The sequence below is a fragment of the Mobula birostris genome, chromosome 1 (assembly GCF_030028105.1).
Source record: "Mobula birostris isolate sMobBir1 chromosome 1, sMobBir1.hap1, whole genome shotgun sequence".
Classification (NCBI taxonomy): Eukaryota; Metazoa; Chordata; class Chondrichthyes; order Myliobatiformes; family Myliobatidae; genus Mobula; species Mobula birostris.
The window spans coordinates 156389216-156415673 of NC_092370.1; the positions used below are offsets into that span (position 1 = coordinate 156389216).

At 42.1% G+C, this 26458-nt stretch overlaps 1 protein-coding gene across 8 annotated transcripts in view; it reads left to right on the top strand.

Moving 5' to 3' along the window:
* eif2ak4 (eukaryotic translation initiation factor 2 alpha kinase 4) overlaps positions 1 to 26458 on the top strand; it is a 151521-nt gene that overhangs the window by 16994 nt on the left and 108069 nt on the right. For all 8 annotated transcript variants that reach the window (XM_072264619.1, XM_072264608.1, XM_072264589.1 and 5 more), the window contains exons 5-12: positions 4105 to 4185; positions 7240 to 7403; positions 8332 to 8447; positions 8563 to 8720; positions 13266 to 13801; positions 16683 to 16798; positions 17772 to 17932; positions 22500 to 22891. In XM_072264619.1, the coding sequence (XP_072120720.1) occupies positions 4105 to 4185; positions 7240 to 7403; positions 8332 to 8447; positions 8563 to 8720; positions 13266 to 13801; positions 16683 to 16798; positions 17772 to 17932; positions 22500 to 22891 (1724 nt within the window). The remainder of the gene's footprint in view (positions 1 to 4104; positions 4186 to 7239; positions 7404 to 8331; positions 8448 to 8562; positions 8721 to 13265; positions 13802 to 16682; positions 16799 to 17771; positions 17933 to 22499; positions 22892 to 26458) is intronic.

Here is a 26458-nt window from a genome sequence, read left to right on the forward strand (position 1 = left end):
CCACCCTGTGCGTCTATGGCTTGGTCCCGCGACCAGCCTTCCAAAACTTCCCACTGACTTGTGGGAGACGCACCGCTTCCAGGGTCTCATTACCTCGGGGTGTCGTGTGTGTCTTGCCTTAGCGAACCTGTCCCTTTTTATCCCCCTTCTGAGGTATCGCCTGTCCATTACTTCAAACAGTTCAGGGTTCAAAGGGGGAACCGATCTTGACAGCTCTCCTTCTGTTAAACTCTCCCGTCCCTTCATTAACATCTCCAAATGCTGCTCCATAGTTTTCCTTATCTCTCTTTCTCCTGAAGACAGGTGGCAGACCAACTGCTGATCCCACTGGTGCCAGCACAGGACAGCTTCATCTTAATCTGTGTGTATTCTCGTCACAAGGGGAACACTTTGGTTCCAGTGATCATAACACCATTAGTTTCAACTTGATCATGGATAAAGATAGATTTGGTCCTCGGGTTGAGGTTCTAAACTTTGAGGAGGCCTTCAAAGGAGAAATTTTGAGACTGCAGCATTTGTATGTTCCTGTCAGGATTAAAGGCAAAGTGAATAAGAATAAGGAACCTCGGTTCTCAATGGATAATGGAACTCTGATAAAGAAAAAGAGAGAAATGTATGACATGTATAGGAAACAGAGCAAATAAGGTGCTTGATGAGTATTAAAAGTGCAAAAAAATCAGAAAGAAATCAGGAGAGCTAAAAGAAGACATGAGGTTGCTTTGGCAGTCAAGGTGAAGGATAATCCAAAGAGCTTCTACAGGTATATTAAGAGCAAAAGGATAGTAAGGGATAAAATTGGTCCTCTGAAGATCAGAGTGGTCGGCTATGTATGGAATCAAAAGAAATGGGGGAGATCTTAAATGGGTTTTTTTGCGTCTGTATTTACTAAGGAAACTGGCGTGGAGTGTATGGAAATAAGGGAAACAAGTAGTGAGATCTTGGAAACTGTACAGATTGAAGAGGAGGAGGTGCTTGCTATCTTGAGGCAAATCAGAGTAGATAAATCCCCAGGACCTGACAGGGTATTCCCTTGGACCTTGAAGGAGACTAGTGTTGAAATTGCAGATATACTTAAAATGTTGGTATCTATGGGTGAGGTGCCGGAGGATTGGAACTCATGTTGTTCCATTGTTCAAAAAAGGCTCTAAAAGTAGTCTGGGAAATTATAGGCTGGTAAGTTTAACGTCGGTAGTAGGTAAGTTATTGGAAGGAGTACTAAGAGACAGAATCTACAAGCATTTGGATAGACAGGGACTTATTAGGGAGAGTCAACATGGCTTTGTGCGTGGTAGGTCATGTTTGACCAATCTGTTGGAGTTTTTCGAGGTGGTTACCAGGAAAGTGGATGAAGGGAAGGCAGTGGATGTTGTCTACATGGACTTCAGTAAGGCCTTTGACAAGGTCCCGCATGGGAAATTAGTTAGGAAGATTCACTCGCCAGGTATACATAGAGAGGTGGTAAATTGGATTAGACATTGGCTCAATGGAAGAAGCCAGAGAGTGATAGTGGAGGATTGCTTCTCTGAATGGAGGCCTGTGACTAGTGGTGTGCCACAGGGATCAGTGCTGGGTCCATTGTTATTTGTCATCTATATCAATGATCTGGATGATAATTTGATAAAGGTATATAAAACTATGATGGGTATAGATAGAGTGAATGCAAGCAGGCTTTTTCCACTGAGGCTAGGGGAGAAAAAAAACCAGAGAACATAGGTTAAGGGTGAAGGGGGAAAAGTTTAAAGGGAACATGGGGGGGGGGCTTCTTCACACAGAGTGGTGGGAGTGTGGAATGAGCTGCCGGATGAAGTGGTAAATACGGGCTCACTTTTAAAATTTAAGAAAAACTTGGACAGGTACATGGATGAGAGGTGTATGGAGGGATATGGTCCGTGTGCAGGTCAGTGGGACTAGGCAGAAAAATGGTTCGGCACAGCCAAGAAGGGCCAAAAGGCTTGTTTCCATGCTGTAATGTTCTATGGTTCTATCTGCTGTAAGGCAGATCAGTCACTTGGATCAGATGGTATAGATTGTGGAAGTATTAGTAATGATCTTTCAAGGATCACTAGATTCTGGAATGGTTCCAGAAGACTGAAAAACTACAAATGTCACTTCACTCTTAAAGAAGAGAGAGAGGCAGAAAAAAGGAAATTATAGGACAGTTAGTCTGACCTCAGTGATTGGGAAGATGCTGGAGTCGATTGTTAAGGATGATAAAATAGACTAGTCAGCATGGATTCCTCAAGGGAAAATCTTGCTGAGAAATCTGTTGGAATTCTTTGAAGAAGTAACAAGCAGGATAGACAAAGGAGAATCGGTTGATGTTGTGTACTTGGATTTTCAGAAGGCCTTTGACAAGGTGCCACACATGAAGCTGCTTAACAAGCTACGAGTCCATGGTATTATGGGAAAGATTTTTGCATTGATAAAGCAGTGGCTGATTTGCAGAAGGCAAAGAGTGGAAATAAAAGGAGCCTTTTCTGACTGGCTACTGATGACAAATGGTGTTCTGTGTTGGGACACATGATTTGGATGATGGAATTGATGGCTTTTTTGCAAAGTTTGCAGATGATATGAAGGTTGGTGGAGGGGCAGGTAGGTTTGAGGAGGTAGAGAGGCGACAGAAGTACCTGGACAGATTAGGAGAATACATAAAGAAATGGCAGATCGAAAACAGTGTAGGGAAGTGTCTGGTCATGCACATTGGCAGAAGAAATGAAAGGGTTAACTATTTTCTAAATGGAGAGAAAATACAAAAACTGACGTACAAAGGTTCTTGGGAGTCCTTGTGCAGGATTCCCTAAAGGTTAACTTGCAGGTTGAGTTAGTGGTGAAGAAGGTAAATGCAATGTTAGCATTCATTTCAAGAGGACTAGAATATAAAAGCATGCATGTAATGTGAGACTTTATAAAGTATTGATAAGGCCTCACTTGGACTATTGTGAGCAGTTTTGGGCCCCTTATCTTAGAAAGGATGTAGTGAAACTGGAGAAAGTTCAAAGGAAATTCACAAAAATGACTCCAGGATTGAATGGCTTGTCATATGAGGAGCATTTGATGGCTCTGGGACTGTATTCACTAGAATTCAGAAGAATGAGGGGTGACCTCATTGAAACCTATCGTATTGTGAAAGGCCTTGATATAGTGAATGTGGAGAGGATGTTTCCCATGGTGAGACAGTCTAAGACCAGAGGACACAGCCTCAGAATAGAGGGATGTCCTTATAGAATTGAGATAATAAAGAGGATTTTCTTTAGCCGGAGAGTGGAGAATCTTTGGATTTCTCTGCCACAGCTTGGAGGCCAAGTCTCTATGTACAAACGTATATTTAAGGCAGAGGTTGATAGATTCTTGATTGGTCAGGGCATGATGGGATACGGGGAGAAAGCAGGAGGTTGGTGTTGAGAGGGAAATTAGATCACCAATGATGAAATGGAGGAACATTCTCGATGGGCTGAATGACCTAATTCTGCTTCTATATCTTATGTTCTTACTGCTTTTCTGCAATGATTGCCTACTTTAATATTCTGTGCATGGACCAATTAGTAATTCATCTACCTGCTACCTTTAGAAATCCATTCCCATGTTCCACTACATTGCAATATTCTACCATTTACTGTTCATTCCTTTGAGTTCCATTTGCAAATTTATTGTCCAAATACCTGTCCATTAGTATTCTCCTGCAACTGAAACATTCCTTTCTCACAGCCAATCATGCTGCCAATATTGTTATCTTTTAAAAATATCCTAAGCATGGCTCCTATGTTCAAGGTATTAATCTATCAAAAGACCAAAACTTTGCATTTTGTGTGTGTTGTTTGGATTTCCAGCGTCTGCAGATTTTCTCTTGTTTCTCCTCTGAGGTATGCTTGCTTTTCATTTCTCAGCTGCAAAATTAGCTGCCTTTTAGAATCCTGGAGATACAAAAGGCTGCAGATACAAAAAACGAGCTGCTGGAGGGATTCCAAATCTGAAATGTGGATTGCTCGTTTTGCTCCGCAGATGCTGCCTGACCTGCTGAGTTCCCCTATATTTTGCTTTTTGCATATAGCTTTAAATAGTTTAATGATATTTTAATGTAATATTAAATTCTTACTGTTTTTGAAGCAACGTGAAATCCTTGAAGAAATACAGAGGCGAGAAGAAGAAAAGAAAGATGCAAAGAAACTGGATCAATTGGCCAAGCAGGTTTGTAGGAATGTGTCTCCTCAGACCTCTGATACACAAGAGGATGAGATGTAAATCTTCATCTAGTTCCTGATGAAATCATGGAGAGCTGATGTGCACAAGGCATTTGTGGAAGTGCGGAGAATAGATTTGGCAGAATTAAGAAAAAGTGCCTGCATAATCTTACCTGAGGCTGAAAATGTTTTTTGTGTTGTCGGAAAATAAGCATCAGTGTCCCACTTGGATGGGTATTGATATACATTGATATATTGTTCCTTTTTGCGCATTTTTGCCATTTCTGTAGCAATTACTGCTTTTTTACAAGGCCGTGTTGCTAGCTCAACACTCAACCTAGCACAATAGAAAGTGTGGAAGGAGCCAGCTGGATTCGAACTCCCGACCATTCACCTTGAAATCCGGTGCTGATGCCTCTACAGCACCGGCTGGCTACATTAACGTATACAAAGAATGTATTTCTTGAAAGGAAGGAAGTGTAGTAAAAGTGAGGAGGACAGTGGCAGAATTGAGGTGGATGTAAAGAAGGGATGAAATAATTGGTTTGCAGATTAAATTTAAAGACATTAATGCGTTATTTCAGAATGGGGAGTCAATATAAAACCAATTTAGAACTTTTGAAGGGTTGCACGAAAAGGACGGCTGAAGCTTAATGGGCAGAAATCTTGGATGACAAAAGGCCAACAGCTAAGTCCTCAAAAGCAAACATTTTCAAGTGGAGTACTCCAGCTTGCAGGTTAATTTCTGTTTGAAACATTTGCAATTAGAGGTTGTAGTCAATGGCAAGGATGTAAAATGGCCGTGTAACTCTACAGATTGAATGCTGTGACAGGCTGAAGGGGCTGAATGGTCTACTCCTGCTGCTTATATTCTGGAAGGATGCTGAGACCAAATGTAATGCTCTTTTTTTTAAAAAAAATTTTATTTTTATTTGGATAAGGAATTCACAAATATCATGTACTTTTTTCACACATATAACCTTTTCCATTTTTTTATATGTATAAAACTATAATTATTTATACATTCTTAAGTACACATTGAGATGATATAAAAGGAAATTAGACACTTAAATAGATAATTATGTACTGTGCTAATTCTAATCTATTAGGCTAAGTAATGGTATTAGTTGTTCAGAAAAATGGTAATAATAATTTCCATATAACTCTTCTGGACCATTGCCACTGGTCCAAGATGTTGTATATAAGCCTATGTAACAACCATTGTAGGTGTTTATATCCTAATTTGTTCATGCTTGCTCTTGCCCGCAGACATAATTATCCAATCCCTATGTACTTATTTACTTAATTTTTCCATTTTTTTATCCCTTTCCCAAATCTTTCCCTTTACTTGTGTTAATTCTCTATTTTCCAAAAGAAAACAAAAAAAAAAGACATTTAGACTAGGGGTGCTTATGTTAGCAATATTACTGTGTTGATGAGAAGAGCAGTATAAATCATTAGGAGAGTCATCTAAAGTCTGCTCGCATTGGGGTTATATATTCAATCCATTTATTCCAGATTTGATAAAATTTTTCTTTTTGAATTCTCAGGGAGTAAGTCAACTTTTCCATTTTAAATATTTCCAAGATAATTTCGTGCCAATCTTCTAATGTAGGTGGTATTGGATTTAGCCACTTTCTAGTGATTGATTTCTTACTTGCCGCTAAGAGGGCCTGCAGCAACTTTATATCTTCCTTCTGTTCAAGAAGCAATACATGCCCCAAATAGAGCGTCTCAAAGTTCAGATGTATCTGTGACCTAAGTACCTTAACTAATGTTCTATGAATACTTTTCCAATATAGACTTAATTTAGGGCAATCCCAGAAAATATGAAAATGATTGGCCTCCTTGGAGCCGCACCTTCTCCAACACGTCACGTTTGTATCTTTATATTTTTCCTGATATGGGGTCTTGAAGTATCTTATGATGTTTTTCCAACAATGTTCTCTCCAAGTCAAAGAATTAATCGAGGACCATTGAAAGCTGCAGATTTTCCCCCAAGCCTCCTCTGAAAGTACCAACCCCGCTTCTTTCTCCCACTTCTCTTTAATATACAGTGTATTTACATTTTTAGCATGGGAGAGTGCATTATATACTCGAGAAACTGATTTACTAGGTATTGAACTGCAAGCCAAATTCAGAATCTTGAAAAATTCTAATTCTACTGTTGATAGGTCTGTATATCTACAACTCTGGTTAACATAGTTTCGTACTTGAAGGTACCTAAGAAAGTCATTATGTTCTAGGCCATGTTTGTCCTGCAGGATTTGGAAACTTTGTAATACTCTTTTATGTATAAATGAGAGGTAGGTTGTAAGACCTTTCTTTATCCATAACTCAAATCTTTTATCTCCTCTGTTGGGAAGGAATTCGGTATCACATGCACACCATCTAAAGAGTTTTAACATGTTATTAATTCCACATGAATTAACCACCTTCTGCCATACTTTTAATGTAAGATTTATCCAACTGTTTTTAAATTTTTCCAACTGGGCCATCAATCCTTTGTCAGCTATTGAGGCCTGTAGAGGAAAACTGTCAACTAATCCAAATTCTATTTCCTTCCATCTAGCCTTATATTCCCTATTACACCAATATAACAGAGGGGTTATCTGTGAGGCATAAAAATAATTTCTCAAGCAAGGAAGAACCATACCTCCTCTTTCCTTCCCTAACTGTAAGGTGTTATATCGAATTCTAGGTTTCTTTCCTTGCCAAATGAAGCCGGAAATCCATTTGTCCCATTCCCTGAACTGATTATCATCCACCTCCACCGGTAAAGTACGGAAAAGATACAATAACCAAGGAAGAATATTCATTTTTATAGTATTTATCCTTGAATTTAAACTTAAAAAGGGGATAAGATTCCATCTATGCATATCTGCTTTTATCTCTGAGATTAATGGCCCATAATTTACCTGTGACAGTGTTGAAAGATCCTTCGGCAGGGTTATTCCTAAATATTTTAATGATTTAGCTTCCCACGTAAGCCAAATGTAATGCTCAAACGTGTGTGAATGTAATCTTCCACTTTTGCTTTCCTTCTTTCCCCACACCCCAGGAAAGGTTGGAAAGTGCCCAAGAGATCTTTCCAGTTAACACTTCCAGAATTCCTGCTTTAAACCAGCAGCCTTCTGCCAGCTTGAACAACAACACGATGGACCGAGTCGATCACAAAAAAGGAGTGAACAGTCGTCGCCGAGCAAGTTCCAACGGCCGCTCCAAGTATGAGCATTATAGCTACTTAATTAGAATTAAATATAATTTTTTTGTTTTCCTATTTAGTAATCTTCTAGAGGGCATTGGAATTGTAGAATGAAATGTTAAATGCATATAAAGGCAGCATTGCTCACAACCACTGAGATGAATATCAATATTCCACCAGCTTTTAGATTACAGGCAGTCCCCAGGATTTTGTTCCTGAGAATTGTTTGGGGGTTGGAAATGAATGGAAACAGTGTGTGGGAGAGGATCACAACTGTGACGGGAGAGTGAGCAGGCATCGGAAGAACGGTGCCAACTGGCCTCACTGACGCTGAGAGTCCCGGCTCTGCTTGGCTCGACATAGACCCTGGTTGTTGAGGCTTGGCAGATGGGTAGAGGGTGCTGGTGTGGAGAGAAGGCATGTGGAGGTGCTTTGTTCCCACCTGGCAGAAGATGACTACAGCCAGAAACATCCAGCGAATCCATCTTGCTGGTTTCATGGTGAAGGGGTCCTGACCCAAAATGTCGATTGTCTATTTCCCTCCACGTATGCTGACTGACCCTGTGAGTTCCACTAGCTCCTTTGTCGGCCGAGATCCTTTATGTACAGGATGTCCATTAGACAAACGTCTGCAAGTTGGAAGGAATTTTTTTTTTAAAAACTCTCCACTGATTTTATTTAAGTGATTCCTATGTGTGATCCTTTGCAGTCTTGTTCCTGCACAGGTCTTCTCACCATTTAGAAAATAGTGAATCTTTCTCATCCCTTTCTAAACCTTCACTCTCATCTCTTCTTAAAATCATATTGACTAAGCTTTGATTGTGAGGGTTCCATTTTCAAATTAGACTGATAATGCTGCTGTGAAAATTATTTTGCTATGTTAAAACTGATTAATAAAAACAATTCCATTAGTATTAAACAGTATTAAAATTATTTTTCAATTTATAGGCGAGAACGCCAGATTTCTGTATGCAGCAATGAAGACGGTTCTAAACTGCACAAAGTGATACACTTTAACACAGGATCAACCAGAGCGTTTACCGTACACTTGGGAAGATTTGTTGGTGAGGGACGTTTTTAATGTCTGCATGTTTAACTCATTATCCTCATTTGCGTTTGGATATCTGGAGCTTGATGTTACTGAGAGATGTAAGTGGCTTGTTCATCTTTGTGTGCTAGGTGAGAGTGAAAATCTGAGCCGATCAGTTTACAACGCTTTCGAAGAGTTGACAGGAAATTTTGTGATGATCTATGAGTGGGTTCTTCAATGGCAGAAGAAGATGGGCAAGTTTCTCACCAGTGAGGAGAAGGACAAGATTGAAGAATGCAAAAAAAAGGTATTAATGTTGATTTCTAAGGGACAACTTCTGATTTGGTGTTAATTATCATTTTTGTCAGAAAGTGGCAAGTTTGTTGGGAGGCACTGGTCTAAAGATTTAGGACTGGAACACAGACTGCGAGTCAAGTGTATAATTTTAGCTGGTAGTGATTCACATTCTCAGTTTTGACTAACTGTGCCTTGAGAAAATAATCTGGACAAACTCATCTAATTTCTGGCTCTTTGGTATCACATGGACAATCTCTTCAAATGAAGGCCAAGCAACTGGCTTGCCTGACAGAGGCGAACACTTAAAACATAGCAGGGAAATCTCTTGTAAATTGTATGCTTGCCGAGTGCCAAAGGTGTTACTATGTGTTTTAAAGGGAGCATTCCTCAGTAATGTTTCCATTTCCCTCATGCAAGGAGAATATGGTGTTCACCTCCAATAATGTGGCTCTCTCTCTTCTCTGAACTTATTCTCCTCTCCTCCCGAAGAATCCTTTTGTCCATTGGCTCTTGCTTGCTTTTTTGCCTCCTGTTTTATGTTGATGAGATCATCTTACACTATTTTCCATTTTTCATACCACAAGCATCCTTTGACTCTCATCCGGTCCTTTCGTCTCTTTTCTTGGAGTAAGCTCTACCATTCCGCACCCCCCCCCCCCCCCAATGTCATTGAGAATTACGGATTTTTCCGACTCCTAAGTCCTTTACACATTGGCTAGACTTGTACTATTACTCGTTGTGGTCAATTACACCAGTGTGACCTGCATCTGTGGTCTCTGAAACTGAAGGACTCAAGTGGAAGTACCTCACGCTCCTGGTGTTTTTATCCTGAGCATCTTGTAACTGGACGACAGTAAGCTGGTAGGCTAATTGGGTCATTGTAAATTATCCCATGATTCGGCTGGGGTTAAATCGGCGTTTCTGGGCAGTGTGGTTCAAAGGGCCGGAGGGAACTATTCCACGCTGTATCTTAATAAGTAAATAAAATAAAAAATAAAAGTGCTGTTGAACTATCATACTGTAAGCAAAAATAAAAATGGTGTTCTTGAAATTTTCTTGCTATTTTTTCTGTTTCCATAATATCATAATGTATTTTGTATTTGTCTATGCAAGTAATTAATAAAAATATTGAAAATAAAAATAATCTCTGCTGCTTCACATCTCCTTCATAACTTGTAAGGAGCACATGGAAGCTTTGTCACTTTCTTTTCTAGATGGCTTGTTGGGTTGCTGGCAAGGGCAGTGTTTGTTCCCGTTCCTAGTTGCTGTTCAATAGATGACGATGGGCTGCAGTATTCTTTCTTGTTGCACGTGGTTGCAAGAGCTCCTTTCTCTGCCAGCACTGAAGATAGACATGTTCTTAGAGTAGGCTCCTCTGGATTGCTGTGTGCTTCTTCAGTCTTATTCATGATTATGTGTAAAAAGACTACAGAGCTTTGATCCCATCTGTGGTTTGTGAGATTATGCAGCTCTTTTTATGAGAAGCTTTGTTACCTATTGAACTTGTCTTGCAGCTTCTTCAGGTAAATCAGGACTGAGGGCAGATGAGGGGGTGGAGTTGCACTATTAATTAGGGATAATGTCACGTCTGCACTCGGGACACAATGGAGGCTCATTCTCTGTGTCTATATGGATAGAACTCAAAAATAACAAAGATGTAATCACTCTGATGGGGCTATCCTATAGATCACCCCCCCCAGTTCATGGGCCATAGGGCACTGAGGGACAGATATGCATACAGATTGGGAAAATGTGCGTGAACCACAGGCATGATGTTTTGGGGTGACTTCAATTTTCTTAATACAGATCGGGACATCCTTAGTTGAAGCTGGCTGGTGGCGTAGTGGTATCAGCGCTGGACTTCAGGGCGAGAGTTCGAATCCGGCCGGCTCCCTTGCATGCTCTCCATCCGTGCCTGGGTTGAGTGTCGAGCTAACAACTCGACCTCGTAAAAAAAAAATCTGAGAGGGATGGGCTCTGTCAAGTTTCAGATGCCCAAGACACACCGTACGATGAGCAGACCAAAAGCTTGTCATGACAGCACCCCGACGACTCCACCAGGAGTTAAGGGCGCGCGCGCGCGCGCGCACACACACACACACACACACACACACACACACACACACACACACACACACACACACACACACACACATCCTTAGTGTAAGAGGTTTAGAGAGAGGAGAATATGTTAGGTGCATCCAGCAGGGTCCAGACTAGATCTGGTGTTGAGAAGTAAGCCTGGCCAGTTGAGTGACCTTTCAGTGGCAGAACAGTTATGGAATAATGACCCCAACTTTAAAATTTTTAGGATCACTTTAGATAAGTTTAGTCCTTGCAGGAGTGTATTAAATTGGAACAGGGCAAATTGGAGACAGTTGTTTTTGAACATTTCAGGTTCTGATATGTGGAGGTTGTTTAAATACCAACTGTACAGCATACAGGACAAATATATTCCAGTGAGATGTCAAGACTACTGGTGAATTTAGTTAAGAATAAAAGTATATGTAAGATTTAGGAAACTAATATTAAATGGAGCCCTTGAGAATTATATTTTTTAAAAAAGCTGGAAAATAACTCCGGAAGGGAATTAGAGCTAGGATGAGCAAAGAAAGACCTAGAGAAGGTAAAGGAGGGGACATGTGCTTGGAGGCAGAGAATGTGGACGAGATCTTAAATGAATATTTTGTATTAGCATTTACCAAGACCAAGGATGTGAAATATAATGAGATGAGTGTGCTAATGTGCTTGGGCATTCTGATATAAGAAGGTAGTGCTGGGTTATCTTACAGAACATTAGGGTGGATAAGTCCCCAGGACCTGATGGGACATACCCCAGGATATTGAAAGAAGCAAGAGATGAGGTTGCTGGGACCTTGACCACGATCTTCATGCCTCTAGCTACTGGAGAGATCCTGGAGGACTGACGAGTATCTGATGACGATCTGTTATTCATCAAAGGAAATGGTGATAATCTAGAGATCTATGAGTCTAAATCAGTGAGACTAAAAGCTATTGGAGGGAGATTCTTAGGGATAGGATTTACGTTTATTTGGAAAGGCATGGTAAATTGGGGACAGTCAACGTAGCTGTGAATGAGGCAAGTCATTTCTTACTAACTTGATTGGATTTTTCGAGGAGGTGATGACGGTAGAGCTGTGGATGTGGATTTTAGAAAGGAGTTTGATATGATCCCTTATGGGAGGTTCATCTAGAAAATTAAGATCCAGGGGTTTCACCGGGACTTGGCTGTTTGGATTCAGAGCTGGTTTGCCCATAGAAGATGGGGGGTAGTAGATGATGGGACTTATTCTGGCTGGATTTGTGTGACTAGTGTTCCTTAGGGATCCATACTGACACCTCAGCTGTTTGTGATGTATTTAAATGACCTGGACGAAAACGTGGATGGCTGGGTTAGTAAGCTTGTGTACAATACAGAATTAATGGCGTTGTGGATTAGATTATGAGGACATTCAGTCCTCGTGTATTGTCATTTAGAAATGCATGCATTAAAAAATGATACAATGTTCCTCTAGAATGATATCACAAGGAAACACAGGACAAACCAAGACTAAAACTGACAAAACCACATAATTATAACATATAGTTACAACAGTGCAAAGCAATACCATAATTTGTTCCCGTTGTTTATGATTTGTTGTTCAACCACACTTCCATCATTGATCATCATACCTTCTGGTGCTTAATCCCTATCACTCTTATCACCCTCTTCTCAAACTCTCCTTGAAATTCATTATTTTTATCAGTTATTACTGCTAAATTTTCTCCACAACTAGTACTTTCTCAAATTCTTCTTGCCTGCCCTTGCCGCCTTCCCGTCTTCCCATCCAAGCCTTTGGGAAAGTAATGACCTTCATTTTCACTGACCATCCATTCAACTGTCTTAGCTTACATCCTGAATTCCTCTAGTTTACCAACGTCTGTAATACTCTCTCTGTCTCCAGTTCTGAATTTGCATCTGTCTCTCTTGTCTCAAATTATCTCCTGAGCTCTGTCTCACCAAACTTCTCAAGACCTACTTGCCTTTCTGGCCTCCATGATAGCGGATAACGCCAGTTCTACTCTTCATTCTCAGGCACTGCTCCATCCTTTGGATCTGCCCTGATCACCTCTCTGGCTTTTCACTGCAGTCTTTCTATGGGCTACATTTTCCACCCCCTCCCTTTCTTCAAAGTTATGGGTAAATGTGAGGTTAGGCACTTTGGTTCTAAAAACAGAAAGGCAGATAATTATCCAAATGATCTGAATGGTGATGGATTGTCAGAAAGGAAGAAACACAAGACCATTGGGTACTGAGCTGTCACAGAGGTGGGCTGAGAGGAAAGGAGAAAGGGAGGGTGGAGAGAAAGAAAATGAGAGGGGCATGCCTCTCTGCCCTCCCCACTCCTAAATGGCTAATTGGAAATGCAGGGATTTGCAGTCATCCGTTTCTTGGACAGGGTCTTTGGTGGGTTGTTGGCGGGATTGTGGTGCCGAAGTAAGTTTGGTGCATTTAACATGCTGCCTGTTAGAATCATCATGTTTTCTTTTCCAGATTCAAGGTGCAGAAACTGAGTTTAGTTCCCTGTTGAAACTGAGCCACGAGAATCTGGTACATTACATGGCGATGTGCTGTAAGGAGCAGGAGAACTCCATTGTGGTCAGTCTGCTTGTGGAATACATCAATGGCTCCAGCCTCTCCGATGTTCTGAGCAAAGGGACCCCAGTTGCAGTCGACCAGCTCCAGCATTATGCAGTACAGCTGCTGACAGCCTTGGACTACCTCCACAGTAACTCAGTGGTGCATAAGGTGCTTGATGCCTCCAGTGTTCTGGTGGACAACAAAGGCAATGTGAAACTGACAGATTACAGCATCTCTAAGAGGCTGGCAGACATATGCAAGGAGGATGTGTTTGAGCAGACGAAAGTGCGATTCAGTGAGAATGCTCTGCCTTACAAGAGTGGAAAAAAGGGGGATGTCTGGAGGCTGGGCCTCCTCTTGTTGGCTCTTAGCCAGGGGGCAGTTGTGAAGGAATACCCAATAACTGTGCCAAACAACCTGCCCAGTAACTTCCAGGATTTCCTTAACAAGTAAGTTGAATGTTACCGGTTTCTTCCAGCTCTTCCTCCCCAGTTGATGGTAAATGGATCATTTGATGCCTAATGTGACACGGGTTATGAACAGAAATGCAAATCCTGTCTGATTCTTCCCCCGCCCCCACCACTGCTATGGAGGTGCTGATGCAAGTCGTAAGGTACAAGCTTTGCACTGGTGGAGTCATCCTATCCCCATGTGGACTGGAATTTTCTGCTTCTTGCAGGGGTTCCCAACCTGAGGTCCATGAGTGGTAAGGGTCCATGGCATAAAAACGGTTGGGAACCAGCTGTTAGATGCACCTACTGGTGATGAGCAAGCTTCACCCATTTCAGAGCAGTAGTTGAAATGCCATTTGTTGGAGTTTTTTCTGTCGGATCTTTGCCACATTAGTAGCTCAGTAGAAATGTATTTGTTTTGTCTTGGATGACTGGGAGCTTAGATGGACGATTATAGCCACCATTGAGGAAGTACATCATGTGGCTTTTGCTGTAAAAGATAAATAACCTGCCTGCATCTTACTCCTAGGAATGTGAATGAAATCTGATATTTGTGCTTAAGTTGCAACTTGTCCCTCTTCAGATGCATTAAAGTACATGGGGCCGTTTTCGAAGTGTAGTTTTTGTGGCAGTGCAGGATAAAATGACACCTAATTGAAATTAGTAGAGAGAATCTGCTTTAGATAGTGTAGAATGGACCCCCTTCTCTTCCTGATTTTTTATAAATGACCTGGATGAGGAAGTTGAGGGATGGGTTAGTAAATTTGGTGATGACACAAAAGTTAGGAGTGTTATGGATAGTGTAGAGGGCTGTCAGAGGTTGCAGCTGGGCATTGATAGGATGGAAAACTGGGCTGAGAAGTGGCAGATGGAGTTCAACCCAGATAAGTGTGAGATGGTTCATTTTGGTAGGTCAAATATGATGGCAGAATATAGTATTAATGGTAAGACTCTTGGCAGTGTGGAGGACCAGAGGGATCTTGGGGTCCGAGTCCATAGGACACTGAAAGCTTTGCGCAGGTTGACTTTGTGGCTAACAAGACTTACGATGCATTGGCCTTCATCGACGTGAGATTGAGTTCAAGAGCCGAGAGGTAATGTTACAGCTATATAGGACCTTGGTCAGACTCCACTTGGAGTACTGTGTTCAGTTCTGGTCACTTCACTAAAGAATGGATCTGGAAACTATAGAAAGAGTGCAGAGGAGATTTACAGGGATGTTGCCTGGATTGGGGAGCAAGCCTTATGAGAATAGGTTGAGTGAACTTGGCCTTTTCTCCTTGGAGCGACGGAGGATGGGAGGTGACCTGATAGAGGTGTACAAGATGATGAGAGGCATTGATCGTGTGGATAGTCAGAGGCTTTTTCCCAGGGCTGAAATGGCTAACACGAGAGGGGACAGCTTTAAGGTGCTTGGAAGTAGGTACAGAGGAGATGTCAGGGTTAAGTTTTTTTTTACGCAGAGTGGTGAGGGCATGGAATGGGCTGCTGGCGACGGTGGAGGTGGATGCGATAGGGTCTTTTTAAAGACTCCTGGATAGGTACATGGAGCTTACAAAAATAGAGGGCTATGGGTAACCCTGGGTAATTTCTAAAGTAAGTACATGTTCGGCACAGCATTGTGGGCCCAAGGGCCTGTATTGTGCAGCAGGTTTTCTACGTTTCTGTGGGTCGTTGGGAACCTCTGGTTGAAAGGGTTAAAGTTCAGTTGGATCAGCACCTATTTCCAAGCTCTATCACTCTGTTTCTGTAAACAGCAGGAAACACAATTATTGGGGATTCGGTGTTTCATCAGGAGCCAGCAAGATTATCTGTTCTGTGGCTTTTGACTCCATGACCTACCACATGGAGCTGGCACCGTAATGATCCTGATCTGATGAATTGGTGATTGACAGTGAAAGCAAAGCAGTTCACCTTTATTGAAAGGCGGGAAGCATAACTAACAGAAATATGATTCTAAATTATTTATTTCCCAACACCAACAGCGACCAATTACATGTTCATCTGTTACTCTGTCTGAAAGCAGCTAACTCAACTTTGAACTCTACTGCATGGATGGTAGCAATATCCAGGAGAATGTTAGAGGGTGGAAGCACTTTGTAGATGGTTATTGACAGCAGTGGTTGAATGCTGACTTCTCCCTTCTTGAACCTGACTGTGTACGATCGAGGGTGTAGAGTATAGAGCATAGAGATGAACAGACAATGAAAAGCAAGAGCTGGAAATAAGAACATCAGGTACTGGGACCCTCATTAGGTTAGGTGGCACCTGTGGGGGGGGGGTTGGGTAGGGGTAGCAGAGAGAGGGAGGTATGCTTTAGGACATTGCTTTTTCTCCCTCTCCCTCGCCCTCGCTTTATCACTTTCTCTTGTGCCCTCGATCTCTCGCCCTCTCTCGCCCTCTCTCGCCCGCGCCCCCGCTTTCTGCCTGCCTTGCACTCTCGCTACCCATGCTGCACCCCTCCCCTCCCACCCTCCTCTTCCCTCTGCTTTATCAGGATAAATCCCTACATAGAGATGTATGGAATCACAGGCAGAGCTTTGTACTCATTCATGGTATAATGGATGTGTTCACAAATCAATAACAGTGCTTTACTGACCATGTTTTGTTACATAGCGTTCTTCATCTCATTTTTCAGTCCTTGACCCAGATTTAAAGTGCAACTTTTCAGTCAACCAGTCCAGATCAGGGATCGTAACCCGAAAAATCAACTGTCTGTTTCTCTCAACAGATGCTGCCTGACTTGCTGAGCTCCCCCTGCAGTTTGTTACTCTTTTTTACAAACAACGTCTGCAGTCCTTTGCATCTGTAACTGTTAATGACTGAATTACATAGATGTTGAGACCAACCGTCTCTCAGAATGTGGCTTGTATTGTAGGTGTGTATGTTTGGAGGACAAAGCACGCTGGAACCCGCATCAGCTGCTTCAGCATTCCTTTATCAAGCCCCCAGTTCCACGTGCTCCTTCCTGTGGCAACGAAGAAAGTCCAGAAGGTAAGTGGACCAAAATCAACAAACCGCACATTGTTGTTCATCCTTTAGTCCGGAAACCAGAGACAGTAACATCAGAGGCCAGTGCCTGGAATGTCCTTGAATTGGAGCAGATCTAAATAATTGACTTGGGGAATAAATACTCGATAAGAATTGAGTTTTGTCGTCATATGTCTGCATGTGTGCACTGAAAAATTTACATGCAGCACTAACACAGGCACGTAGCGTCACATGAGCAGCATGTACAACAGAAACATAAGTTATACTGAATTGTACACAATTTTTACAAAAGTTAAATCCAGTTTTTACATGGACATTGTGCTATGAGTAATAAGTGTTTTTGTCTCAATGTTGTACTTATGTCGTATATTACTTTGACTTTTAAGTTTTCCTGCTCCTTCATATAGAGTTACATGTTTGTGCTAATTTTCTTTTGACAGTCTCTGCTCCAACTGTTCCCATTTATCTTCGTGTTCCAGTCTTTGATTACTGTCTTCTCTGAAGCTTGAGGTTGTGAGCAAAATCTTAATTACTGCTTTTCTTTCATAACTTTCTGAAGGATGGGAAATCAAGTTGAATTATGTATTTTGCAGCACTCAATGATTTGTTCTCCATTTCCAGCTCTGCTTGCTTACACCATGCACCTTTGTTAGAGTTTAGTTTCCTCAAAGAGTAGGATCAGTCTAATTACAAGTACAGGTGGTGATGATCTTGGTTCGATGTTTGACTATATGTGATGGCAAATTTTCCCTTAACTATTATCATGCACACCCTATTAATGTGATCTGACGCCAAGCAGACAGTCTCTGAGGAGTATTGATAATGGCTGGGATCACTTGTCTTGTAAAAACACTGCCCAGAAGAAGGCAATGGCAAACCACTTCTATAGAAAAATTTGCCAAGAACAATCATGGTCATGGAAAGACAACAGGACACATAACAAACAAATTAGTATGATAGACTGCTCTCTTATCAGGTTTGGCTGGAGGAGTGGACTGTGCAGAAACTGTTGTCCCAAGTAGCCAGCTTCTGAAAGCTTCACTCTACACAGACGTCCAAAAGCAACACTCACATTATTACAGTGAGTTTGAGGAGCTGCAACTTCTGGGGAAAGGTGCCTTTGGAGCTGTCATCAAGGTAATTTTAAGAGAGAGTAACAAATTTTTGAAATGTTTCTGTACTTTTAAGTTCATTACTGAAATTGTTTTCTGAATATTACTTAACACGTGATATTTATAGCTAATCTGTCCTCTCATTCCCTCATGCAGTTACTCCACGAAGGCAAAACCAAGTAGCTAGTCACCTGTGTTAAAAATGAAAACAGTGGAGTTTTAAAATTGCTCAGCCTCCTCCAGGCAATGAGCTGACTTTTGGAGTAGAGACGAGAGGCAGGAGATCTGGAGCAAAGAACAAACTGCTTGAAGAACTCAGTGGGCTCAGCAGCATTCACAGAAGGTTGATATTTCGGGTCGGGAGCCTGAAATATTGACTGTGTCTTTGCCTCTATAGATGCTGCTTGGCCCACTTGGTTCTTCCTGCAGTTTGTTTTGATTTTGCCTTTGTGGAGTAACTGCATGAGGGAATGAGAAGGAGCCAAACAACTAAACTGGTTTTCAATCTTCTCTGAACTTTCTTGTCCAAACCGATCTTCTGTTTCTTTTATCAAAACACACAAAATGCTGGTGGAACACAGCAGGCCAGACAGCATCCATAGGAAGAAGCACAGTTGGCGTTTTCGGCCAAGACCCTTCGTCAGGACTAACTTCTTCCTATGGATAAGCACAAAATACTCTGCAGATGCTGGGGTCAAAGCAACGCTCACAACACACTGGAGGAACTCAGCAGGTAATTCCCTCCCCCTCCCTTCCCCTATCCCTATGTCACTCTACCCCCTCCCCCAGCTGCCTATCACCTCCCTCATGGTTCTGCCTCCTTCTACTACCCATTGTGTTTCCCCTATTCTTTCTTCACCTTTCCTGCCTATCACCTCTCTGCCTCCCCTCTGCCACCCCTTTATCTTTCCCCTTACTGGTTTTTCACCTGGAACTGACCAGCCTTCTCCTTCCCACCCTCCCCCCACTTTCTTTATAGGGCCTCTGCCCCTTCCCTCTTCAGTCCTGACGAAGGATTCCGGCCTGAAACGTCGACCGATCTTTTCCACGGATGCTGCCCGACCTGCTGAGTTCCTCCAGCGTGTTGTGAGTGCTTCTTCCTATGGATGCTGTCTGGCCTGCTGCGTTCCACCAGCATTTTATGTGTGTTGCTTGAATTTCCAGCATCTGCAGATTTCCTCGTGTTTCTGTTTCTCTTCCCCATTTCTGCTATTGGTTTGTTATTGTCACATATACTGGAATGCAGTGAAAAGCTTAGTCTTGCAAGCCATCCATACTGCTCATCTTAAAAACCAATTGCATTGAGGTAGTAGAAGAGAAAAGCAGTAACAGAATGCAGAATATTGTGTTACAACCACAGAGAAAGCACAGTGCAGTGGTCAAGCCGAAGTGAATGGTGAGACTGAGAGTGCATCTTTAATGTACAAGAAGTTCGTACAGCAGTCTTATAATGAGGGGCTGGGGTTGAAGCTGCTCTTGATGCTGTTGGTGTGTGTTTGAAGCCTGAGAGAAGAGAGAATGTCTGGAGCATTCTGCATAATTATACCTGCTACTGTAATTGTATCTGTTAGATATTCTCCATCATCTCTGTGCCTTTTCAGCAGGTTTTCAAAGTCAATGTCTATGCACAGGTGCAATAAAAATCTTACTTGCAGCAGCATCCCAGAAACATTGCATCATATAAGCAGCGTTCACAAGAAAAACCAACTACCTTAAATTATGTAAATTTTTACAAGAAAACACAAAAGAATTGCAAAGGAAAACAAGTTCAGGATGTATATTATATACATTTCTCTGACATTAAATGCATCTATTGAAAAATTCACAAAGTTTATTTTGGTTCAAAGTGATCAAAATGATTCTAGTGTTGGTAAACTGTAATGATTGGGGTTCTGCCGGTTGGCTTGCAGGGAAGTGGCTGTTGTTGAACCCGGTGTTCTGCAACTCCAGGCTTCTGTACCTCCTCCCAGTGGTAGCTGCGAGATGGCCTGGCCTGAGTGGTGGGGATTTCCGATGATGACTGTTGCCCTCCTGAGGCAGTGTGTCCTGTAGATACTTTTGATGGTGGAGACGGGTCCCAAATTATGGATCACTTTTAAAATGTAATTGTCCATGTTACAAGAGCAGCCATGCAGTCAGATGGATATTGAGGAGGTCAATAAGCTGGTATTTATTTTGGTAATATTGTGTGCAGGATAGTTCTGAGCACAGAGAGAAGGCTGGGCCTTGGAATTCATAAAGTTACTTGGGAACTGACAAGGTCTCAGTTTAATGTTGCAGCAGAAGGCACCAGCTCAGTAGCAATGGCTCTGAATTCAGGTTTTACAGCCTGCTTTGACCATTGAACCTGGTCAAGAACAGAAGTGTCATATCTGATTCTGTCATTTAACAATAGGCTGGGTTTAGGGTGGTGGGGTGGAGATATGTCTCTGTCAAAGCAGGTGTAAGGTGCTCCTTCCCTCCACTGGCCTGCAGGTCACCCTTGGGCAAGGAGTGGCACCTACTTAGCCTCCTCGATCAGAGTCTGGTGAAGACATGGGAGCAGGTGGTGGATGGTCGTATGAACAGCTGGTGCATAGTCCTGGTTATGCAACCACTGATGCTCGGCCGATAATTTCTGAAGAGTATTGATAATGGCTGGGGTCACCTGTCTTGTAAAGACACTGCCCAGAAGAAGGCAATGGCAAACCATTTCTTAAGAAAAATATGCCAAGAACAATTATGTTCAAGGACCATGTCACCCAACATGGAACATAATGATGATGACTGGACATTAGGCTCACCAGCCTGTAGTACCCTCGTTTACCCCGACAGAACTTAAATAAGGGGACAGCAGTAACTATCCCTAGTGTGCTGATAACCCACCCTCAGCTAATGAAGATACAGAGGTACTGATTTATTCTGTTTCCATCACCCCTACGGGCAAGGAACTCTGTGTTTTATAACAACAATCCTCCATTCCTCTGTACCTTTTTGATCGTCGTAATGAGAATACTTCTCTCAATATCTTAGCTTAACCCTCTATCAACTTCTGTATCTCTGCAAAATCTTCTGTGTTCTTTCACCGAAGATCCAACCTGATAGTAAAATTCCTCCTAAAACAGTTCCAGTAATTCTTCTGCACCTTCTCTCATTATTCTGATATCTTTCCTAAATTGGGTGATCAGAATTGGATGAAATGGCAGACCGGATCAGCTGGTTTATTTATTTAGTGATAGAGTGCGGAGTCAGCCCTTCCAGCCTTTCAAGCAACCCCAGAACCCTGGTTGGCCCTCACCTAATCACAGGACAATTAACCTGTCTTTGGACTGGGAGGAACCCGGAGTACCCAGGGAAAGCCCATGCATTCCTTGAGGAAGATGTACAGAGATTGCTTAGAATGGCTCCTGAATTGAACTCCAAATTCTGAAATGTCCCGAGCAGTAATAATATTGTACTAACCGCTAGACTACTACGGCACCCAATAGAGCTTTGCTACATTTTATACTTATAGCTGTTGTTAAAAGTATGAAATGTTTCTACTACTAACAATAGAGCTTTCCTGCATTTTATACCCTTTTCGTGTACAAACCTCTTATCCTCAAATTACCAGGATCCCATGTGCTTTACTGACCAGTTTCAACACATTCTGTTGCTATATATATTTGCACCACTCCCTCTGTTCCTGCACACCCTCAGAACCCGCTGTTTTGTCTTCATTTTTGCTCCTTATTCTTCTGAACACAAAAGCGTAGGAGCCTGAGTACACACCTCGAGCCTGTTCCACCGTTCATTACCATCATAGCTAATAAGCTGGGCTCCTCTTCTGTGCCTGCTTCCAATAACCGTCAATCCCTTCATCTTCCAAATATTTATCTAACTCCATCTTAATTATATCTAATGATCTAGCCTCAGGGAGAGGTTCACTGGCCTTTGAGAGAAGTAGTTTTAAATTTTTAATGATTTTATATACAAACCCTGTATCTGCAAGTATATTCCGTTGTTCTTGACTCACCCACTGTTGAAAACATCGCAATATCTATCTGCTTAAGCCTTCTTAGGGTCTTGTATGTTTCAATAAGATGACTTACTTTTTTAAGAATTTCAATAAATGCAGACACATGGTCTTGCTTCTCTTGATAAGACAACCCCTCATATTGGGAATGGGGTGGAAATCTCCTGCAGATTGCCTCTAATGCTATTATATCTTTTTTTTTTAAAGCAAACCGAAATTGTGCATAGTATTTCAGGTGTGGCCTCATCAACACTGGTGCAACTGTAACAAAAACTCCCTATTTTTAAACTCCAACCCTTTGCAGTAAAGGTTGTACAATGTTCAAGGGATGAGTTGGACTGCTGTGCAACTGGATGTGACTGGGCAAGTACAGGGAAATGTGCCTTTATCGTTTGAGCTTTGTGCATACTGTTTGATCTGTGACTGAAGTGGTTGGGATACTTTTGCTCAAGCCCTCATTTCAAAGAGCTTGAGTGAATTGAGTCTTTCCTGGACCCTTGTAAGGTCAATAACTTTGGGTAAGCAAAGGAGAACAAATTGGGCGATTCCAACTTTATACAGTCCTATTGCCTTACCTGCTGTGTTATGTTTCATTTAGGTGAAGAATAAATTGGATGGCGGTTACTATGCTGTCAAACGCATCCTGGTGAATCCCAACAGTAAGCAGTTCCGCAGGATAAAGGTTGAGGTGACACTGCTGTCACGTCTAAGTCATGAAAACATTGTGAGGTACTACAACGCCTGGATCGAGAAGCATGAAGTACAGCCGGCCCTCGACTCGAGCACAGAATGTTCCGAACAAACGTCCGAGGCAGACCACCAGAACCGGTGGATTCTGTCGGATGATGTTGAAAAAAATGCCCCGCCTCCGGTTACAACCAGTTCAGTGGAGTGGAGCACATCGTGTGAAAGATCATCAAGTGCCAAATGTGGGGACAGGGAGTCAAGTGACGAGGATGACGAAGACGATGTGTTTTGTGCATCCTTTTTGTGAGTATGATGCAGATTGCAGTTGTTAATTGGTGTGTTTTTACCAGTCTGCTCACCATTTGGAATTGCATTGTAACGCAGGAGGTGGTGGGGACCAGTCTTCTACTTCAGAATTTGATTTCTCTTTTATGTCTTTTGGAGGTCTGCAGATCTCTTATTAATTACTCAAGTTAACTTGAATGATTAATGGTTATGGACTATGAAGCTGAAACAGCTTAATCCTGTCAACAGCCAGAGTGCAGAAAATCAGCCACGGGTAATGGACGGGTTAATTTTTTTTGAGGGGAATTTGTATCACTCAATCCTACTGATTTTCTTTTTAGTTCCCAGTTACTTACTCATTTCATCCCACAAGAAAACCTGACATTTAGACACTGGCCATGATCTAGTAAAATGTTACCACACTATTCACAGGAAAACTGAAGTCAGTTGATGTTTGGCATTGAGCCAGGTTTGGAGATGCTGGAGTAAGCTGGCAGAAGCTGAGTTGAGGAAGTAGGTTTTATCAGGCATCTTGAAGGGAGGGAATTGTTGAGGCTTAAACGAAGGAAATTTCAGAGCTTGGGGCTCAAATCAGCCAACATCAGGAAGGGTAATTAAAATTGAAATTGTACAAGAGGCAGAATTGGAGGAAAACAGAAATTGGCAAGGTTATAGACCAAGTGAAGAGGAATGAAGCTACTTGAGGGGTTTGAAAGTGAGAAGAGCTTTAAAATTCAGACGTTGCTGAACACGACCTAGTAGGCGAGCAAGTAAGTGGCTGATGGGTTGCTATGCTCTCTCCTCCACTTGTAGTGATAAACCAGGACAGAACCTGTCAGTTTTAAGAATTTTGTTGGTGGCCAGGAGACAACGTTTTATGAGAGGAACCATTTTCCAGAAAATTGTGATTTGAGAGGATGCTGGCTTATTTGCCATACCACTTTCTGCAAAATTCAGAATCTTGAAATCATCTTTCAAAATGAATTGAATTTTAAATCTGAGAGTTACATCTCAGTTTTCCACCTTGGCCATGCAATGAGGGCTGACAGCAATTGTGGATTCTGATTGTGCAGGGTGAAATCAAAACCATTTACCTGCCGAAAGGCAACCTGGGAGTGATCGATTGCAAGAACTTGCCTCGTGTTGTGTTCAGGCTGCTTTTATAAATCCCGATCCCTGCCCAAGTGGGTCCTCTCCATTATTATCCCGAGGCTTTGGGACCTTTGCATTATCCTAGTTCTAAAGTTGAAAAGCCAAGCAACCTGAAGATGCAGGAAATCTGAAATAAAAACAGAAAATATTGGAGATATTTGGGTTGTGCAGCATTTGTGGAGAGAGGAACACAGGTTGATGACTGTATTGCAACACAGGTGGGGGAAGAGGTGTCACACTGATGCAGTTGATAAAGCCATTGCCTTGCAGCCCCAGCAGTCTATGTTCTGTCCTGATCTCTGGTGCTGCCTCTGTGGAGTTTGCATGCTCTTCCTGTGACTGCGTGTGCTTTTGCCCAGTCGCTCTGCTTTCCTCACAAGTCAGAAAAATGTGCTGTACATTGCCCCAATTGTAGATGAGTGGTAAAATCTCGGGGGTGGGGGGTGGGGTTGATGGGAATATAGGGTGAATAAAATGGGTTAGGGAAAGGTTATTGTAAATGATGGTTGGTATTGACTAGATGGGCTGAACTGCCTTATTCCATGCTGTATTTCTCAGTGGCATTATTTGGAATTCTGTCAAAAGGTCACTGAAATATTAATTCTTTCAGACTCTCCGTAGATACTGTCTGTCTTGCTGAGTCTGATTCTAGTACAGGGGTATGCTGAAACACTTGTTTATGGCTGGGATAACAGTCGAGGTCCCTTAGCTCAAATGTTGGCGTGCTCTTTGCTGAGTGAGGAGGCTGTAGATATAAACTCTGCTTCGGAGGCTTGTCAAGTCACTTATTGCCAACTTTCAGTGCAACACTTTGTGAAGAATGTAGGGAAAATCAAAAAAGTATGATTAATGTAGGGTTGGTGTAATTTGGTACTTGATGGCCCACAGAGACTCAGTAACTACCATTGTTGGAGAAGTTGGCCTCTGCATTATCAGGAGATCATTCTTAGCCCCTTTATGAAGTCACCAGGGTTTTTCTACAGTGGTACAGCAGGTAGTCCTGCTACCTGTCAGCTCCAGCAATCCAGCAGAGAACATAGAACATTACTGCACAGTACAGATCCTTTGGCCATGATGTTGTGATGACCTTTTAACCTACTCTAAGATCAGTCTAACCTTTCCTTCCCCCATAGTCCTCCATTTTTCTATCATCCATGTTCCTTCCTAAGAATGTCTTAAATGTCCCTAATGTATCTTCCTCCCTCGCCACCCCCGGCAGAGTGTTCCATCACTTTGTGTATAAAAAGCAAAACTTATTTCAGTCATTTTCCCTATACTTTCCTCCAATCACCTTAAAATTATGCCTCCTTGTATTAGCCTTTTCCACTCTGGGATAAGGTCGCTGGCTGTCCACTCAATTTATGCCTCTTATCATCTTGTACACCTCTATCAAGTCATTTCTTATTCTCCTTCTCTCCAAACAGAAAAGCTCTAGCTTGCTCGACCTGTCCTCATAAGACATGTTCCCTAGTCTATGCAGCATCTTGCTAAATCTCCTCTGCACCCACTCCAAAGCTTCCACATCGTTCATATCTTGATAAACCCCAAGATCCCTCTGTCAAGAATCCTGCCATTAACCCTGTATTCTGCCTTCCAAAGTGAATACTTCACACTTTTCTGAATTAAACTCCATCTGCCTCTTCTCAGCCCAGCTCTGTATCCTATCAGTGTCTTGTTATAGACTACACTATCCATAACACCACCAACCTTTGTGTCATCTGCAAACATGCCAATCCACCCTTCCACTTCTTCATCAAGGTAATTTGTATATACAAAGTAGAAAGAGCCTGCTGACACAGCTTGCAGGATTGCTGACATTTGACAGTGGAGCATTTCAGTCTGGTCTCAAACCCCTGCTCAGAGTGTTCATTTACTACCCCTGATCCCTTGCTCCCCATCACCAGTCCCTGAACCCAACCCAATCCCTAATTTCCGGCGCTGGCCCCAAACTATCACGATGAACCTAAAAAAATTTAAATTCGAGCCACAACATCAACAGACATTGCAGCTTGGCAACACCTTTCTATGACTAGGATCTGCAATCAAACCAGTCTTCAGTGTTAGCTCAGTCAATGTATAACTTCACAATTTGTGGAGAAATTGTATCTTAACCTGCTCAATGACAAACTGATTTGATTGGTTATCTTTTCTAAACTTTAGCTGAGTTAATTTGTGAATGAGTTAACTATTCATGATTTATCCTGTTGCTATTGGAGAAAAGTTTCTAACATTTAAAAAAACCACGCTAACTGCTCCACTGCTGCCATGGTAGCATAATGATCAGTGTGATGCTATCGCGGCTTGGGCTGTTGGAGCCTGCAGTTTAATTCTGAAGTCATCCGTAAGAAGTTTGTACTTTGTCCCCATGAACATACGTGTTTCCTCTGGGTGCTCTGGTTTCCTCCCATAATGCAAGGACGTACTGGTTAGTAG